The sequence below is a fragment of the Hemitrygon akajei genome, chromosome 22 (genome assembly GCF_048418815.1).
Source record: "Hemitrygon akajei chromosome 22, sHemAka1.3, whole genome shotgun sequence".
NCBI lineage: Eukaryota > Metazoa > Chordata > Chondrichthyes > Myliobatiformes > Dasyatidae > Hemitrygon > Hemitrygon akajei.
Window position 1 is genome coordinate 38,632,677 of NC_133145.1, and position 20,244 is coordinate 38,652,920.

Sequence of the window (20,244 nt, forward strand, 5' to 3'; positions counted from 1 at the left end):
CTCTTTCCCCCCCCCCCCCCCCCCCCGGTTTCACTTATCACCCTCTGCCTTGTATTTCTTCCTCCCCTCTCCCCAGCTTCTTACTCTGACTTCTCATCTTTTTTACTCCAGTCCTGCTGAAGGGTCTTGGCCGGAAACATTGTTTACTATTTTCCAAAAATGCTGCCTGGCCTGCTGAGTTTCTCCAGCATTTTGTGTGTGTGTTGCATGGTGTTGCTTCAAGTCTTCTTTTAAAAGGGGACAGTATTTGACAAGATCACATAGTAATAGCATCATTGTAACATGTTCTGTGTCATAGTGCCGCGTGTCAGAGTAAACATCAAGCACAAGTTGAGTGAAACATTCTGTGGAATGGTTTTGCTAGGTACTGCATATGACTGGGTTCTTACACTGGTAATATTCTGAAGTCATGAATGCATTGGTTGCATTGAATTTTTGCGGACTGCACTCTATTTTAAAAATAAAAATAATCTTGCAGATGAAGACAAAATTGAAGCTCATCCTGTGGACTATATGTCTAAAATTATACCTGGTGAAGGCAGGTTGAGGCTCTTTTCCTTTCTGTGGAAAACATTCACAGCAATCATTTGGCAAGGATTAAAATTTTCACATTGTGGATTCGGTTATGAAAAATCATTAAATCAAAGTTTTGCCCATTTTATGTTGGGGAGTCCATCCCATATCCTTTGTTCTCTTTTCACCTTGCTGTGCTCCACCTCACCGCAACTCTTTAATCATAATCCCCAAGATAAATCGGATCTAAACAGCGAGTTGCTTCTACTGAGGCAAACCTGAATTGCTTCTGATAATATTAAATCCAGTATTGGGTAAAACGCATAAATTTGTACAAATGTACAAATTTGCATCTTCATTTGGAAAGGAAGCTAATTGGACTTTGGACAAAATTCACAATGCCTTAATGGTTTATATGGGCTTTAATGTTAGATTACAATAAGCCCATAGGAAGAATGAGTAAGAAGAGCCGAATATTTTTGCATGACAGATTTCCACACCCCTCCCCCTTTGGTGAGACACAGCAGCCATTTAATCTTTCATATTGTTAAACTACGGCTTGAACTCTAAGATTGTACTTAAAAGCTGCCATTTGTAAATGCTTGACTTGAAAGCAGCATCTTGTTGAATACACAAATTGAGCGATAATTCCATACCGTAATGTTTAATTAATACCAATCCGTTAGTCTGGTTTCTCCAGTCGTCCCACTGCCACTGCATCAGGCAGAATTAAGATGGTGCCTGATTGAAACCTGATTTGCATAGTATGGTCTTACAAAACCAAATACTGGATCAATTCCTTCTAGCTCCTGCTTGTGGGTGAGAATGTTATCCAGGGCAATCTCACAGAAATTACAAGCTGTGAGATTGTGGAATCCCTCGCAGTGTACAAATTGGCTGTTGCTTTTCCCATGTTACTCTGCTTGCAGAAGTGTTTTTCTAAAGTGCTTTTAGATGTGGTCTGAGTCTTAAAGAGAAATGCAGTTATTTTGAATTTATTCTCTGACCATAACGTCGGCATACTGCAAAATCCCATTTCAACAAAAAAAAATGACAACACAAACCTGCAGAACTGATTTAACTAAAGTAGAGGAATTCACTGTGGGACTTGAATTAGTTTTTAAAAATTGTCCAACCTCTGCCATGGGGTGTTAAACCGTATGAACCAGTGTTTAACATAAGTACCATCTTTTTCTAGCTACAGATGCTGCAGTGCAGTTCACTTTAACAACTGTCAGCAGACTTTTTTATTTTGTGTAAAGATTATTATATGTAGATAGTGGCCAAAAGTCTTTAGTCTAATCATTAACAAACATCGCACAGGACTTGGGTATTCCAGAAACTTGTTTCTTGTGCTGGGTATCCACCACAGTCATCTAACTACATGAAGTAGGAACTGCACCACTTTTTACAAGTTGACTTAGCTCTTCAAATAGTTCATGAAGTTGGGTTGTGTAGACTTATTTAGTGTAATTTTTTAACAAATCTGCTCATTTTATGCACCCCACTTTCTGTTATAGGATTCAGCGAGAACAACTGGCTGCCATCTTCAACTTAATGAAAGAACGGAAGGAAGTTTTTGGTGACATGTCAGAAGCAGATATGGAGGAACAACTCAAACTTTATTCTCTTTAGGCTGCAAATCTGAAGATTTCTTCATGTAGGGCTACAAATGTCAAGGCAAAACGATGTTACTTGCAAGTAACTTCAAATTTAAATACTAGTAAATAGTTTTACAACTTTATAGTTAGTGTATAAATGTTTGTCTTTGATTATTTCCCAGTGATGTAACTGGAGACTTCCTAAACATGCATGGCTAATTTTGATTCATTTGTTGTTTAAACAAAGTGCTGATGCTCATGCAAGATAATGTGTGACCATTTTGCTGTTTAGTTGCAGTAATTTATTTCTACAGTGCTAAATTGTAACTTAGAAAATTTTGGTAGATATCTGACTCCATTGCAATCCACAATTTGTAGGTATTGACAAAGTATCGGTAATGAAAGACATGCAATTTAAATTTAGATTTAATCCTTAAATCTACATTTCTTAATTGTAACAGTTATCATCTGTTGGAATTAATTCAGAGGTGGAGCTTGCATAATGCAGATTGCTAGTGTCATTAGACAGCTCTTCCTGCTCAGCAGTGCTCACTTAAGGGCTAGTCTGGACCCCATTACAACTTGGGCAGAAGCATGAAGACCAGCTGAATTCTGTTAGGGAGGGTGTTTGATCACGACACTGCCAGGAAGTTTGTTATCAACTCATTCAGAAATTGATGTGGCTGCTGTAGGAGGACTCTTCCACTAGCTGTAGTAATCCCTCATAAAAGAAAATTGCAAAAAAAAGCTGGAACTTGATCAGCTGAGACGTACAAAGCCATCTGGGTAATATCCTGCTTCTGATTGTTTTGAATGGAAGTTGGGAGTGTGGATGTTATGTCACGCCCATTGCTGCTACTCCAGTAATAGAACCTTTGGGCCAATTGGTGCTAAACAATGTTTAGGTTTGGCTGAGAACTAGAAAGTAACATTCTTACCATGCAAGTGCCAGGCAGTGCCCACTTTCATACATTATTGATAGAGACTCTTCCATCATCAGCATCCTGAGGAATAACAGATGGCTAAAAACTTAAGTGAAATACCCCCAAAACTGATCAGGTCAGAGGGTGTGTATGTTCTGTAAGACTCAACATTTTTTCAGGGTGGTTTGCTTGTCATTTGCTTTTGGTACCAGAAGTACTGAAACAGGATAAAGCAGCCTCCTTGATTGCCTCTCCACCTATCAGCATTAGGCCTTCCACTGCCAAAGTAGAATCTAATACAAAATAACTTTGCTAAGATCAACCGAGCCAATAGCTTTTACCACCTAGATAATAATGGCAGCAGATGGAAGAATACTATCTGCAAAGGTCACCTTAATGTGAAAAGATGGTTATTTCTGTGACACAGGGTTGGAAATCTAGAACTTCCAAGCTAAAAAGTTAAGAATACTTCAGTCATACCCACAGCAACATTCCAGCTAGACCGCTTACCGCCATCTTCTTGAGGAGGTAAAGTACAGGCAGTAAATGATGTTTCCATGATTCCAGCAGGTGAACAAAGAAAACAGCTCATAATTTAGGTCTAGAATGCTTTTGCTTATGTTTTTCATTTGTCCTTCTATTGCTGCATTGCAAGTTCAGTGAATGAAGTGGTATTTTTACTAAAGGCAAAATGGATGTCTCATTTAAAACGCTGTCACAACATTTTTACAAAATCACCTTGCTATTTGTTCATTTCATTTTGTAGGGTTTTAAAATTCAGATTTTTCAATTGTTTTTATTTACTACAAACCTATATTTTCCTGTAGCAACTTTAAAACTGAACAGTCATTTGTGGTCATCCTTTTTCCTATTAAGTACAAATTGCATATGCTTTTCTGGATGAGGGGCCTGATATCAACATCCTTTCATAATTTTAAATAACTGATTTTATGACTCAGTTCTAAATTCAATGTGTGTACATGTAATATTATCAGTGCCACCTTTATTTCGAAGATCAACACTGAGGGATTGTTTCATTTTGGGATTTCTGAGGTTTGAACAAATTATTTTAATGATTTTTACATGGGGTTTGGTTTTAAAACCAAGGTAAACCTGGGCTTGGGAATAAGTGACTTTCTTATCTGAGCAAGTACAAAATCCTTGATATTTTATTTCAAGTGACTGCAAATCCTAGTTTTTCACTCAAAATATCACCTTTCCCCAATTATTGTGTTTTTAAAGTTATCTAGAAGATTTATTCCATTTTGGACTTTGACAGACAGAGAGAAGCTAAATATTTCTCAGCACAAATAACTCGATCTGTTCAAAACACTTTTTTTCTGACCAAGTCTTTATTTTAAGTTGCTACTTTGTGATATCACATTGACATGTGTAAGAAACATTTAGTAAGAGATGCAATTAAACAATGTGCTGTAATTTGAAAACAAAATCTGTGGAGAGATTGAGTACTGACAGTGTGAGGTTTGTTTTCATGGAAGTGGATAACCGATGACTAACAATGAGATTACAAGTCTAAATTTGTATTTTTTAAAAATCATTTAATTAAACAAAATACGGGAATTATTATTTTCTAAATTTAACTTATGGTAAGCTCACCACAGCCAGAGCGTGTTAAGAGATGAATGTTCCACGTGTCTCGGTAACCAGATGATGTCAAAAGTCAACACTATGGTTAAGACTGGAACAATGAAGGCTTTCTAAAGGAAATGTCATTTCTTTAATACAGAAGGTATTGTCTACCACTATCTTTCAGTTTTCGAACTGGCGCCATGATGAAGAAAGATGAAAAAATGAATTTTTGGTCTGTGCTAATTTCTCAACCGGGGGGGCGGAGCATCAAAAGTTGATTTTGGCTGATCAAAATACAAGCTGAAAACCTATTTTTATTTGTTGTTAAACCAATTACTTCAATTGCACAATTAAGCAGAGACTGCAGTCGCAGGTAAGCAATTTGATCTCAAAGTGGCAAACACAACTATTCTATTCAAATTACTTTGTTTATATCCATTCATTGATGCGTTTATGGAAAAAAATATGAAAATAGATTAAAATTAAATTCCAGATTTAGTTCACACTGAAATAAATAGGTTAAAACTTTATCATATTGAAGAGAACAGGCTGGTAGCACAACCAGGGCATCCATATTAGCATAGCTGAGAGCTAAATGACCAGAGTAATATTTTGGATGTGATTCTGATCTTCATCTTGTATTCTGGAAAAGAGGAAAGGAGATTTCTGTAACACTATTTACCAATTATATATCCCTTTTTCTGATTAAGATCCTGCTTCAACCTCATGGACATGTTGTAGATTTTGTTAGCTATCATCCATGATTGTTGACAACAATGCAATGAACTGTTTTAGGTTCCCCTCATTCTTTTCTTTTTCATTCCAAGACAACCCATTATAGGAGGTGCAGCACTAGTAGTGAGCCCTGCCATTCTGGAGTGGTTCAGTGATGTAAGAGCTACCATGCCAGAAATGGAATTGGCTTATTAATGTTACATGTACCAGGACAGCGAGGGTCTGAGAATGAGGAACGACCCGCCGTTTGGCCGATTAAGTGCTGGGTCAGATTGGAAAGGTCAGGGTATCGGGGCTGAGGGAGAAGGACTAGTCGGTATTCAGTTCACTGCTCATGAGGTTTACTCGTCTCTGTGCTGAACTGAGGCTGGAGCCTGCAGCTAATAGGTTCCTGGACTGGTTGTGCCTGGCTTTGTGGCTGTGCACGCACTTCTGTCAACTTCAGTTCTGAATGTTACTTAGTTATATTGTTCACATGATTTGCTTTTATTCTGTCTTGTTTGACTGTCTTTTTTTAATGAGCTCTGTTGGGTTTCTTTGTTTTGTGGCTGCCTGTAAGGAGATGAATCTCTAGGTTCTTTACAGTATATGTACTTTGATAATAAATGTACTTTAAACTTTGAGATACTGTGATAAGCTTGTCTTGCATAAAGTTGATGCAGTTCTGATCGAAGCACAGTGCACTGAGGTAGAACGAGGTAAAACAATAACAGAATGCTGAATAAAGAGAAAGCATCAGAGGCTTTGTTCCAGTGCAGGCAAATAATAATGAAATTCACAACTGCCCTGGTGTGCCAGTGCGTTCTGTGGTTGATCACAGAGAAAGGCATTTGTACATTGATGCCTCATACCTGAAACAAAGGTCATGGTGTACAGGGCAGTAGTGATTCCCTCCAGCACACTTGCGAAATCGTGATCTGAATGACCAACGTAGTAGTGGGAAAAGGCAAGTGCTGTTGGGGCAGCAGGGAAGAGATGCTCTGGAACAGTCATATATGAGGTTGAGGAAGGAGTGAGAAAGCCACTAGCATAACATTTGCCCTTATTTAAAAATGCCATCTAAATTCAAGCATTTTTCAAGGGACATTAAGGTACTTACCAGCTATCTTCGCCGCTTTATAAGGAAATGAATAGTGACAATGAGAGCAGTCAGAACAAGAAAGCCAACAACAGCTGCCAACCCTATAACCACCGGATACATTGATGAATTCTCGGTGACTGAAAAGAGAAGACAGGATATTAAAAGGAAGCAAAGGACTTGAACGTGCATAATCCTTCAAGATAATTTGGGAACACATTTGGCATTTTCAGTGAAAGAAGGCCAGAGGTATTATGGTGTGAGTAAGAAATCTTAAGTGTTAAGGTAATAGAAACTGAAACAGAAATGTGAAATAGAAAATGTTGAGGATACTCAGCAGGTCAAACCACATCTGTGGGAAGAGAAATGGAGTCAACATTTTGGGTGGGAGATCCTTCCTGATTTTCACAAGGAAGTACTTCTAATACAATTGCATTTCTTTGGGAAGTGTCTACACACTTAATAATTATTTCTGTTAATAGCACATAATTGGTAGCTGCGGTAAAATTTCACCAATTAAATTTAGTAGAATAACATACAGAATGCTGGAGTGTCTCAGCAGGTCAAGCAGTATCAATGGAAGTTAGTTAACAGTCAACGTTTCAGACTGAGATCCTTCATCAAGACTAGAATGGAAGGGGAAGAGGCCAAAATAAGGAGGAGAGTGGAAGGAAAAGAGTACAAGCTAGAAGGTGATGGGAGATGCCAGGTGGGTGGGGAAAGTGGCAATGAAGTGGGAAACAGGAGGTAGGTGGAAAAGGTAAAGGGCTGGAGAAGAAGGATACTGATAGGAGAGGAGGAGCACCAGGGGGAGTTGATAGGTAGCCGTGGAGAAGAGGTAAGGGGGGGGGGGAGAATTGAAGAAGAGAGAAGGGGGAGGGGTAAAAATTACTGGAAGTTGTAGAAATCAATGTTCATGCCATCAGGTTGGAGGTTACCTAGAGGGAATATGAGGTGTTTCTCCTCCAACCTGAGAGTAGGTCATGATCCGACATATCAGAACAGAACTGGGGATTGTAATTAAAATGGTTGGCCACCAGCAAATCCTGTTTTTTATGGACAGAGTGAAGGAGTTTGCTGAATTCTTTGAAACTTAGTAGAAATCTTTGCAGATGTGACATTGTGGAATTGGTCCAAATGCTTCACGTATGCAGCCGTCAAGTTTGTGCTTATGGTGCCATAATAAGTACTTCTCTGGTACTGTAACAAGTATAAAGAATTGTAATCACTAGAGAAAAAAGAGAAAGGATTAGTAGTTTGATTTTTGAATTGATTAGATATTAAGTAAGGTAAGTGGTCAATCAGAATTGAATAATGAAGGTCCTGTTTCATGCTGTATCTATAAAGTAATTAATTAATTAATTGCTTCTGTGACTGAGTATCCATGGGAATTTGGCATTTGAAAACAATCTTTAAAATGAGTGGGGCAAGGAAGTGCAGATGCTGGAAACCTGAAGCTAGTTTAGGGGCAGTTGATAAATACTTGGTAGGTCACACAGCAGTTGACGTTGCGGGTACAAATCTGATTAATTGTTCATTGACCCAAAATATTGACACTTTTGCTCTGTTGTGAGTGTTGCTAGATTTGCTGAGTTTTTTTTCCCCAGCAGGCCTGTTGATGTTTAAAATGATTTTGGTGAGAGTATTAAAAGTTGCAGTCTGAATTTGCAGAAATCACCAGATGTATCATCAAATAATACTCTGGAATTGAAATTGGTTTATTATTGTCACATGTACTGAGATTCAGTGAAAAGCTTTTTGCATGCCATCCAGACAGATCATTCTTTACCTTGGTACATCAAGGCATCAAAAAGGAAACCAATACAGAAAAAGTTTAGTGCAGGCAGATAAGGATCATGAAGTAGACTGGGAGACCAAGAGTTCATCTTTTCATGTAGAAGGCCATGCAAGGTTTTGGTAACAGCAGGATAGAAGCTGACTTTGATTTAAAAGAATACCTATGACATCTTGTGAATAGACAGAGCTGACTTCATTTTCAGGAGAAAAAAATGACTGCCCTTAAAGATTAGATATATTTTTACAAAATGCAAAATATACAGAAAAGTGTCATGAAGCAAATGAGCATTTAAAATTTATTCTTAATGTTTTCACCCATTATTTTAACGATCAGTAACACTCATAATCATTAATGTGTCTGAGCTTCATCTTTCAGAATTCTTCCTTACCGTCACTGTTTATTGGCTGATCGTTCAACATCCCTTGAGTATATGCCAATGATCCATTGTTTGGCTCAGGATGGATGTTCAGAAGTTTGCACATTAACGGATAAATGTTTACACTTTCAAATGGCTCGGCCAAATAATTTTTCTTGAAATCAGGGCCAAATGCACGGAAAATCATCTTCATGTCCATATCGTTGTTATCAAATCCATGTTCGCCTTTGTTAAACTGGACTTTGATTCTCTAGTGTATGATGGGAAGGTGCCCATGTAGAATGTAATGGAGAACATTGAAAAGATGTTATACACCAGTTGTATGAATGGCAATTATAACATTAATATTGCTTACCTTTGCCTTTGGAGCCCTATACATTTCTCAAAGGAGGACTTTCTTTCTTACTTTTGCAATTAGAATATAAATGGAGAGAAATTTAGTGGCACATAAAGGAATTGTATCAATACAAAGAAAATGAGATCACATCATTCACCACATAACACACAAATTTGATATGAAGATAACAGATTATTTTTTTAAATTAAATATTGAAAATTTCAAACTAAGCTAAAATGTGCAGAAGAATGACTTTTTTAGTGTATTTATTATGTCCTCTAATAGTACTAAACCTTATCATGGTTTAGAGGCTTGCGTACGTCAATGATCCAGAGAGTTAAATTGGGTGGAGTCAGGGCTTTATACTTTGGCTCTTTGGTAGAGTCACCCATGACAAACAAGTCAAAGGGTAGAGGCCAACTGAAGGGTAGTCCACTGATCCTCTATGTTCAGGGGTTCAGTTCGGAGCTAATAACGGTGACAGGTAAGGCAAAATTGTTACGGAAGGAGTGATGAAGAATCCTTCTACATCTGAATATGATGGTATTCCTGAGCCTCCACCCAAAACTTGCATGACGGACAGTAGTGAAAACCTAGAGAAAGCTACTGACATGATGAAGGAAGTCCTCAACACCGCCAGTGATAGAGGAACTTCATTGCTGCCCTAAATGCCAGTGGCATAATGGGTGAAAGAGTATTGTTGTTCCTCTCCTTGCCTCATGGAGCATCAGGCAGCAACTTTGCCATTTCATTAGCATTTGTCTGTTTTTACGAGGCTGAGTTGCTAGCTCAATGCTCAGCTCAGCACAGAGAGAAAGCGGGCTGGATTCAAACCCAGGACCACTTGCATCAAAGTCCAGTGCAGATATTTATATTATTTTTATATGTGTAAAAAAATAATATAAATATATACATAGAGCCGTATTGGAACCAGACCCTTAATGCAAAGCCAAACAGTGACTTTCAAGATTGATCCTGGACTGATTAACACAATGTTATGAAGGGGAGATAATTTTAAGGTAGCAAGATTTGTGGTTGTATGCAACGTGTCCTTGGTTCTGCTTGTTTGAAAACAGGTATCTTTATGTAAGGTCTTTTTCTGATCATATACATTTTGACAACATGTTTAACACTACAAACCATTTCCATTTTATTTGATTTGATGGCGAAAACAATTGACATAAACAAAATATGGAATTATAGAAGATTCATTTGGATTCTAAACTCTATTCACCATGATGTCTAATTCTATTCAACATAAAATATTGTGCATGCAGTTAACTTGTCTGTGATTATGCATGGAATTATGTGGAGTTTACAGGAACAGTCCTCCTAGTGAGACCAGTCTTTCCTGATCTTCATGCATCAAATGCTTCCTCCCACTATTTCAGTGTACTCTTCATTTCCTTTCAGCCTGCCTGTTAGTTCTGATTTACAATGGCCTCAAAGGACAATTTATCACGTGTTTTTTTCCCACTTAGTTAGAGCAAAAAACAAATGGAATATCTTTGGATAGAACTGATGCACAAAACTAAGATTTTATCAACCTTCTACTTATTGTATATAAATATATTTTGAATTCACTAATCAACAATGCAGTTGTAATTGTGTATGCAATTAGCCTGTTCCCATGCAGCTATGACTGTAGAGTAAAGAGTAATGCAACATCTGCCCATTGCTTTTCATCATTTGCAGAATATCTACAAAATAGTTATATCTTACATACACGCAGTTCCTGTCAGCTTTATCTGCAATAAAGTCATGTGTGGATGTTTATATCAAAAATTGCCCCTATACAGGTACACTCTTATCCAAAACTGCAACAGCATTAGTTGGAGTGTGGGTAAAACACTTGAAATTTTTATTTGGTGTGGATGTGGGAATTTACAAAATAGGACATAACCCAAGCTTGTGAGGGTTAAATTTCTCCTGTGTGCCTTACTACGAAAATTGCTTGACTGTTTACCAATTTTGCATAAATTTATACAGTACTTGGACTTGGGATCTAATGCAGACTGACATGTAATTAGATGGAACTTGCTTCGATTAATTAAAAAATTAGAGTTATTACATGATTATTTTGGTACGGGCCTGCTGGGATTTGTACAACCAGCTATCAAATCATTCATACATCAAAAGATTAGTAAGAAGCGAAGTTGTTCATTCTATTTCCATCTGTTTGTCTTGAGCTCTGAAAGCACTGATTTTTCCTGAGCTGATCTAACGCCAACAGACTCTGATACCATCTTTTAGTTAACTGGACAATGAGCAGCAGCAAACTACCTTATCCAAGTGAAGGGTGGTGCTACAGGAACCAAAGAGGAAAGGGGCATCTATCTGGACCTTCCATTTTGTTTCACCATGAACAAAGGAAGTAATTTACTCCAACCAGCAAACCTTTGCTGACTGAACAATGGGTGGCAAGTTCAAATCAATCATCCACGTGGCAGAATCTGAATCATATTTCTCGGAAGTTCAGCAAAAGCTTTTTGTATATCTGGGGAGTTGCACTTGAAGTTACTCATTTATTTCCTCTTCACCCCTTTCCCTGTTTCCAGGTCTGATAATGGGTCATTGACATGAATTCTTTCTCTCCCTACAGATTCAGGCAGTTTTAGTTTCAGATTGACAGCAATTGTTGTTTTTTCCCTTCAGTCACTGCTCTGGTTGTTGTCTGACGGTCAATTAGATCCTGAAAGATTTTTTTACATTAAAGTGTATAAAAGAAAGCGCGTTCAGTTCTTGTCACATCATTTATAGGAAGTATGTGGAAGCTTTAGAGAAGGTGCAGAGGAGATTTACCAGGATGCTGCCTGGACTGGAGAGCATGTCTTATGAGGGAACGTTGAGTGAGCTAGGGCTTTTCTCTTAGGAGCAAAGAAAGATGAGAGCAACTTGAGAGGTGTATAAAGTGTATAAAATGATAAAGAGTCAGAAGTAGAGTGAACAACCAGCAACATTTTCCCAGGGCAGCAAAGGCTAATACAAGAAGACATAATGTTATGGTGACTGGAGGAAAGTAGAAGGGGGATGTCAGATTGGAGAGTAATGTAATTGAGGATTTTATCAATAAAACATGCAAAAGTCCTTTTTATGTGCTTAACAAAAGCCACAGCCCTTTACTTCCATTACGAATAAACCAAAAGCAGTTGCCTTACACTGAGGTCATTACATCAGACGCTGTCTCTTAGTGAACACAACAGCTCAAAGACTGTGCTTATGAATTATGTAGAACAGTTTCCATTATGAAAAATGTGTCATCTGTCACCCATTACATTACCCGACAAGAGGCAGGTTATTCACACAGAAAAGGCAAGTGTATGGTACACATTTCTGGCAGTGGTAGGAGAGGCAGATGCTTAATGTGAAAAAGACTAAGGAGCTGGTGGTGGACCTGAGGAGGGCTAAGGAACCGGTGACCCCTGTTTCCATCCAAGGGGTCAGTGTGGACATGGTGGAGGATTACAAATACCTGGGGATACGAATTGACAATAAACTGGACTGGTCAAAGAACACTGAGGCTGTCTACAAGAAGGGTCAGAGCCGTCTCTACTTCCTGAGGAGACTGGGGTCCTTTAACATCTGCTGGATGATGCTGAGGATGTTCTATGAGTCTGTGGTGGCCAGTGCTATCATGTTTGCTGTTGTGTTCTGGGGCAACAGGCTGAGGGTAGCAGACACCAACAGAATCAACAAACTCATTCGTAAGGCCAGTGATGTTGTGAGGGTGGAACTGGACTCTCTGACGGTGGTGTCTGAAAAGAGGATGCTGTCCAAGTTGCATGCCATCTTGGACAATGTCTCCCATCCACTCCATAATGTACTGGTTAGGCACAGGAGTACGTTCAGCCAGAGACTCATTCCACCAAGATGCAACACTGAGCGTCATAGGAAGCCATTCCTACCTGTGGCCATCAAACTTTACAACTCCTCCCTCAGAGTGTCAGACACCCTGAGCCAATAGGCTGGTCCTGGGCTTATTTCCACTCGGCATAATTTACTTATTATTTAATTATTTATGGTTTTATATTGCTATATTTCTACACTATTCTTGGTGCGACTGTAATGAAACCCAATTTCCCTCGGGATCAATAAAATATGTCTCTCTGTTTAGGGACATCTAAGAGACTCTTAGGCAGACAGGTGTTAGAAAATTGGAGGACTATGTTGAAGGAAAGAATTAGACAGAGCAGAGTAGATACAAAGGTTGCCACACACTGTGGGGTGAAAGGTCTGTACTATGCAATACGCTTCCATGTTTGATAAATGGGACCATTGATACCTCCAACATGAGTGCTTTTAAAGAAAAGCCTAGAAAGCCATCTTGGCCTAGAAAGTTTGTTTCCTTTCTTGGTATTCCCTTCATTGGAGCAGCTCCATCGTGGCATTGTCAGATGGCAAATTCAGATGATACCTTCCTCTGTGCTATTAAAGGAAAATTGCCCTACAGATAACATGTCATGTTTGTGCGAAGTGTAATGAGCCACCTTTGTTACAATATTATCTCTTGAAGCAACTTGAATTGTTCGTCCAACACTTTATGTAAAGATATTAAAATTGATCAATGTGCTGAGTTATGACAAAGAAGTTATCCAGAACATTGAATATTATGGTTGGATCCCATTAGTTTATGTAATCAACAAAATTAGATACCCAAGTCTTTGCTTATCTATTAGATGTAACCCAAAGGTTTAGTTAATCATTCACTTCAGAGAAGGAGACATCAGCTGGATTAAAGCAATGTGAAAATGAAAGTGTGGAGTTGTTCTGATGGGAGCTGCTGAGAAAGAAACCAAACTAATGTAAAATATACCCCACAGAAATTTTCCAATCTTTATATGAAATTCCATCATATTATTATCATTGTTCCCTAATTTAATTCACACCTATTAATTACTCTTTAATAGTTACACAAAACTAAATATTCAACGTACTGATCTAGAAAGCTATCTATTCTACTCTCCATGGAATCATCCTCTACACTAGGACTGTTCCTTTGCTATGGCAATTTATTTTAGATTAAGGTTCTCCATTACTATGATATACTCTGGCTACATGCACCTCTCATTTATTGTGCTACACATTGGGATACCTAACAATTCTCCCGCCAATGTTCTCAGGCCCTGCCGTTCCTTGATTCTGACTAATTTGATTCTATTTCTTAATTTTCTGAACTGTGATCTTTTCTAATTTCTTCATTCCCTTCTTTAATATTAGAGTGAACTCATTAATCCTTTCCATTTTGTATAACTCATAATTTGGCAACCATGTCCCTCAGATGGCTGTTGTACCCATTTCTTCCTACATGTGCAACTAACTCATCTGTTTTGTTATAATCTCTTCACCTGAAACTCCTGCTTTGTTGCTTTTATGTCATTGGTTCCTTTAGTGGGTCACTACAACTGGACTATTTTTCTCTAGCCTTGAGAAAGCGTAAGTGAACCCTGACACAAGGGAAACAACACAGACTTTCGGGCTTCCGTGCATTGCCCTAGAGAGCAGCATTTATCTCCCTGGCAACACAATTTCCAATTACCATTACATTTCTTTTCACTCCTCCTGCTGAATTAATCCCCAGTGCTGTGAAAATCTACCTGGCAGTTCAAAATTCAAAGTTCAAAGTAAATTTATTATCAATGTACATATATGTCACCACATACAACCCTGAGATTTATTTTCTTGTGGGCATACTCAATAAATCCATAATAGAATAATAACCATAATCGAAACAATGAAAGATCACACCAACTTGGGTGTTCAGCCAATGTGCAAAAGACAGCAAATTGTGCAAATACGAAAAGAACTAAATAATATTTGCACAGTTCGTGTCCCTGCTCTTTGACTCATCGTTATTGTCCTGATCCACTGCCAAAGTCCAATCTTGTTAAAGTAGGATAATAGTTAAATGTTAAAAAATAGTTCATTGATACGAATTAAGACTTGGGATGATTAAGGAAGACCCATGCGAGGGAATTTGGAGGGTTAATGATAATGTGTGACTGCTGAATGTTCTAGTATAAAGGAACAGAAAATGTCGGTAAGATAAAAGCAGGTGTGGAAAACCAGGTATTCTTAAAACATAACCAGCTAAGCTAATTGCTAACCACCCTCCCCCAGCTGCAGGGCTTGTTGTGAAAAGCTTCTTTTATTCAGTCTCGCAAATACTTGGATTGTTACATCATTTTACCTTATCAGGAAACCTTCACTTGAAGCCTGTAGCTATCTTAAAAGGGAGCATTGTGGACTATAATTCAGGATCGCTGCACTCTGAGAGACAATTCTCACATGGCCATGGAAGTGAAAGATGATTGAGTGTCTGGGTCTGAGTGTTGTTCTGAATTCCCCGACAATATGATTCTGAATGTTATTTGATTTGCCCTGACAACCTGGAAGAGCATTCTATGAAGAAACATTTACAGTATTGCTTGCAGGGAATGCCTGAACGATGGTTAATTGGGTTACTCCTCTTTGTTACGAATCTGCCCAATCTAATTTAAATGAATTTCATTGGCTTTATCCTGCTGGAATTTAAAAGGGAAAGTATTGTTTTTGAGTAAACCTCTCCTCTGTCATATAAGTTTAGAATGTATGCTTTTTATTTGCATAATCTACTCTGTTTACATTTACTTTTTACATGTAAATGTCCTGAAAACATCTTGGCCTGAAACATTGACTGTACTCTTTTCCATAGATGCTGCCTGGCTTGCTGAGTTCCTCCAGCATTTTGTGTGATGTGTGTAGTTTAGTTCTCTTAATTCTTTACACTCAATGCATGCTTAATATTGATTGCCTTTACATCATTTGCCCTTCAGCAGTCTTACTGTTCTTGGTTGGGTCAATCTACAGGAGTTCCATTTGAGACTTTGATTTATGTCCCATAGTAATTGTATGATGTTTAAATGCGATCAGCACAGGTTTAGTGGAGATATTGGTTTTAAAAGTATTACCATTTCCCCAGGCATTTGTTTGTAATCGATATTAATGAGATTTAAGTAACCCTGTTTTGTCTTTTAAAGACTTGGTTGCCCACTTTACAGTATTGGTTTGGTGTGTGTATAAATATTTAACATATATGGATCAAGTTGAATAATTAAGAAGCAGATGCCAACAATCTAGAGACAGACGTGGAAAGGGGAAGACAGAGAACATGAGATTTAAGGGAGAGAAGTTCAAGGAGAAACTCACACACTGGAAAGTGGAAATTTTGATACTGTTACAGAATAAGGAGTCAGTCATTTAAATATGGGATGTATAGAAGTTTCTTCTCTCAGAAGATAGTGAATCACTGGATTTCTGTGCTCCTAAATCTGACGATCTTTAGATATATTTAAAGTGCAGATTGATCAACATATGGAGAATTCAGGAATTAAAGGTTTATGAGGAATTGGCAGAGAAGAAATGTTGAGACAAGCATCAACTAGCTGCGATCATATCTAATAGTGGAATCCTGTTCCTTTTTTCTCATTTTCTTGAATTATTTCACCTCTAGGATTAATGTAATAACTAACTTGATTTAATGTTTTGTTAATTAACGAACACAAACGTTAGGATAGAGAAGGACATGAATGTTATTATCTTTTGCAGTCTCAAAGCTGATAGCCTTCAAATTCAGATAACAAATCTGATAACTAGTTTTCCCTGTTCCAATTAATCACTTTAAACCAAGTACTTACCCCATGAACAACATAACCAAGATCGCCAAAAACAATAATGGGGAGGATTCTTTCATTGTTGGAATATCGAAATCTTTTTGGTAATTCTTCTTTCTTAAACACATTTAGATGTGGATGGGCACCTTTCAGAGCCTGGTAGACTTTTTCCGTCTTTCCCTGTTTGGGTAAAAGCAGGCCAACGGGTCCATAATCAACTAAATCAAAAGCAATGTCTTTGAATGAAAAATTGGGGAACCTTGATAGCACGATTTCAGTCACATTTGGCTCCTTCAGTACAGTAGTCATTCCGTGGTCGGCAGTGATAATCACATTGAGTCTGGATTTCAAGTTGTACTTCTCAATGCTTTGTAATAAATAACCTAGTGTGCTGTCCAGTTTTTTCACCACAGTTTTTCTCATTTCTGATTCAGGTCCATATTTGTGTCCTGTGCTGTCCGGTTCACCAATGTAGAGTGTGACAAAATCGAGATCCTCCAAAGTGAACCATTTCATTACTATGTCGATGTTTTCTCTCCATGCTGTTTCATTCTTATAGTTGTACCTCGGAGGTTCCACAATTTTCAGGAAAATATCCTCTCCCTCGTAGGTAGGTTTGGTGCCAGGGAAATGAATAGACCCAGTCTTTAAACCCTTCGGAAATACAATTAGCATGAAATGCTCTGTTAATGCTCTCTTTATATACCTGTGCATAGATACTCTTTCTGACATGTTCATCTACCAGACTGGTTGAATATAGTTAGGGATTTGATCTGATTCCAGGGAGAAAAGTGATAGCTCGTCTCCTTGGGAAGGTACATCTTGGTTTGACACCACTAGTAATGTAACCCTAGTGTGGGGTCAAGCTTAGCTTGCAAGTTTTTATTGGATCTAATAAAGTTCTTAAACATATTTGCATAAACTTTAAATTTAAAAGACAGAATTGCCCCAAAGTCACCTGTTAAATATTCAGGCAGAAATCAGACCTGAGTCTGATTAGCCTTGGATACATTTTCTAAGCAAGTCAATTGAAGTTTTGGCCAGAGAGCTGGGAGTTGGGCAGCGTATTCTGAATATGCCTAGGTCAATTCTTCATGGCAACTGCTGATCTGTGGGCATTCAATGCAAAAGCAGGTTTGCCAAGAAGATTTTTTTAAAAAGCACATCCACTTTTCATGTGAAAATGATATTTTCATCCTTAAGTATTTAAGATTTTTTTAAAAATTGGTCTTTGTAGAACTTTTCAGATGGATTTTGCCCAACTTGAAGATTATAGACATTTGATTGATATGTACATAATTAAACCCATCAGTGCTAGGTTATGAAGGTATGCATTTTGGAAATTCAGTTCCTGAGGCATTCCTGTGCTGCTCCAGAATATTAAAGAGCCGTTTTACTGTCTACATATGTAACAAGATTTTAAAGGAATTCTTCACATGCATGGCCAGTGTATTTTTTTAATATAAATGCGATCTATTTCTGTGCTGTCTGCATAACTTCATAAAAATAAAGCCATTGAAATATTTAGGATCGGGGTTTCTCATTTGGAGAGATGTGGGAAATGAAGAGTTGTAAATCTTAGAAATTCTGTTTCGGACATCTGTCAATATTCTGTTGTTGAATATATTCCAGATTGAACAATAGATTTTTGCATACCAAGGGAATCGAGGGATTATGGGGATGAGGAGGAAAGTGGATCAAATAAGGGTGGTATGGTCTCTTTCTGCTCAGTTTTCTTATTTTCTGAAATGAATTGCATAATGCTCATTGTGTAATGCACAACTTGAATCCAAAGGTACCAACATGAAAGAATGGCATGTATGCATTTGCTTCACAACAGATAAGTGATGCCCATTATTGCTGCTAAAAGTATTGTACAGGCACTGAAGAAATGTGGAAGAAACTAGTCTGGATGCTTTGCAAGACACCCTTTGTGCAATTTATTGGCAGCTCCTCCCCCAGCACATGCCACACATGCCACAGTCACTGTTCTGAAGAGCCTGTCAGCCAAGCCAGCTGCTTTTAAGGGGATCACTGAAGTTGCCACTGGAATGGAGTTTTATAATGGAGACTGAAGGAACTGGTCGCTAGGCCTACAGAAAATTTGCTATTACGTGTACCGCTTCCATTCACAAACATATAGCTGCAATACCACAATGTTTATGCTTTACCTGGCGCTGGGCTGTGATCCAGATGGGAAGACTTCCATTGTCCCAATATTCAGTAACACCTTGTGCCTGGTAATATGGCTTTTTCAGTCCAGTGGTGGTATTGAACCACATGTTATGGATTACTCCGTGAGACTCTATATACCTTCCTTCAGAAAAAACAGAAGTATATTTATTTATTCTCCAATGATGATTGATTTACAAGTCAAGACTTAATACTACTGTGGCAATCAGAGCATAATAACTGTTGGATTTCAGTATTTACACCGCGATTGTCTCTTCCACTTTGTGTTTAATCATAAACTTATCAATTTTCTACAGAAATCTTTCGGCCAATCAGTTCATTTGTTTGCATTTGAATAAGAATTATATATATGTATTTAAACAAAAATTGCCAGAAGTATCTTTTAAACCAGAGGCTAATTAAAAGGTATTGCAAAATATGCAGTCATCTATAGATTCACATTAATTTCAATGGTTGGTGCTTTTCCAAGAAAACATTTAATTTAACTTTTGTTCAATTAGTTTGATTTTGTCGCAATCTAATTATCCAGGCTATCAACAAAGTGAACTTCATTCAAAAGCACTTACCAGTTAGCAAAGTAAAATGAGACGGTGAGGTTATTGTAATAAACGGAGGGGTAACGTATTTTGCCTTTACACCTTCTTTGACTAACTTTTGAAAATTTGGAGTTGCAACATCTTGATCATAATCCCAGCGAAAGCCATCAAGGGAAATAAGTAGTAGTTTGTTTTGATTTTTCCTTCCACCTCTGAAGGGTGGGAGACTGAAGGTCAATGAGAGAGATAGACTCAGGTATAAAAAGGTATATATTCCCATGACTTCTGTCAGGTCGGTGTTGCTATCAGGAACGTGGAAATGAAATGCTCACTGCAGAAAATAGAGCTCTGTATATATAGCTTTATCTTATCCGCACATCAATTTTCATTGCCTAATACATTTTGCAACAAGTCAGTGTCTAGTTTTCACATTGGAGTGGCTGTACAGGAGATTAGGGATATATGTATGATCATGGTTGTATGACATTTGTCCTCTTATACAGGATTTTGATAACATCCATCTGTGGCAAAAAAAATTATTGCCTGCCAAATAATATTACTTAAGCAGATTTGCAAAATGTTTTATATTCATTTGAAGCATGGTTTAAATATGTACATGTATGTAAGGTACACAGACTGGAGCAAAATAAGCCAGATTGGGATCCTTGGGTATGATAGTTTTCTATCTTTAAGTGTAATTTGTTTTCGGTCTCTTTTCATATCAGCTCATTTAGAAATGAATTTGTGCTGGGTCTACAGCCGTACTCTACACATTTCTAAAACACTGCGGAGCATGTTGGATTTCTGTGCTGCCAGCTGAATGAGGAAGATTGTCAGTAAATGTGGAGGAAGGCAATTCTTGCCATTCTGTTGGTTCTCTTCAGAATGAGAAGGACTATTATGGGGAGGATCTGG

At 37.9% G+C, this 20,244-nt stretch overlaps 1 protein-coding gene across 1 annotated transcript; it reads right to left on the minus strand.

Annotated features, from left to right (window-relative positions):
• Window positions 1-4,387: 4,387 nt before the first annotated feature.
• Window positions 4,388-19,640, minus strand: LOC140714644 (ectonucleotide pyrophosphatase/phosphodiesterase family member 7-like). Its single transcript, XM_073026028.1, has 6 exons — window positions 19,360-19,640; window positions 18,772-18,917; window positions 16,625-17,254; window positions 8,627-8,864; window positions 6,462-6,580; window positions 4,388-5,270 (listed from the first exon to the last, which is right to left on the minus strand). Exons 1-5 carry the CDS (start codon window positions 19,607-19,609, stop codon window positions 6,465-6,467), a joined length of 1,380 nt encoding a protein of 459 aa, XP_072882129.1. The 5' UTR covers window positions 19,610-19,640; the 3' UTR covers window positions 4,388-5,270; window positions 6,462-6,464.
• Window positions 19,641-20,244: the final 604 nt, after the last annotated feature.

Coding starts and splice junctions, on each gene's coding strand:
- LOC140714644 (XM_073026028.1), bottom strand. CDS start 19,609: ATGGGAATATATACCTTTTTATACCTGAGTCTATCTCTCTCATTGACC. Junction 18,918..19,359: donor TCATTTTACTTTGCTAACTG/GTAAGTGCTTTT, acceptor TTTTTTCTGAAG/GAAGGTATATAGAGTCTCAC. Junction 17,255..18,771: donor GGATCACAGCCCAGCGCCAG/GTAAAGCATAAA, acceptor GTATTTCCGAAG/GGTTTAAAGACTGGGTCTAT.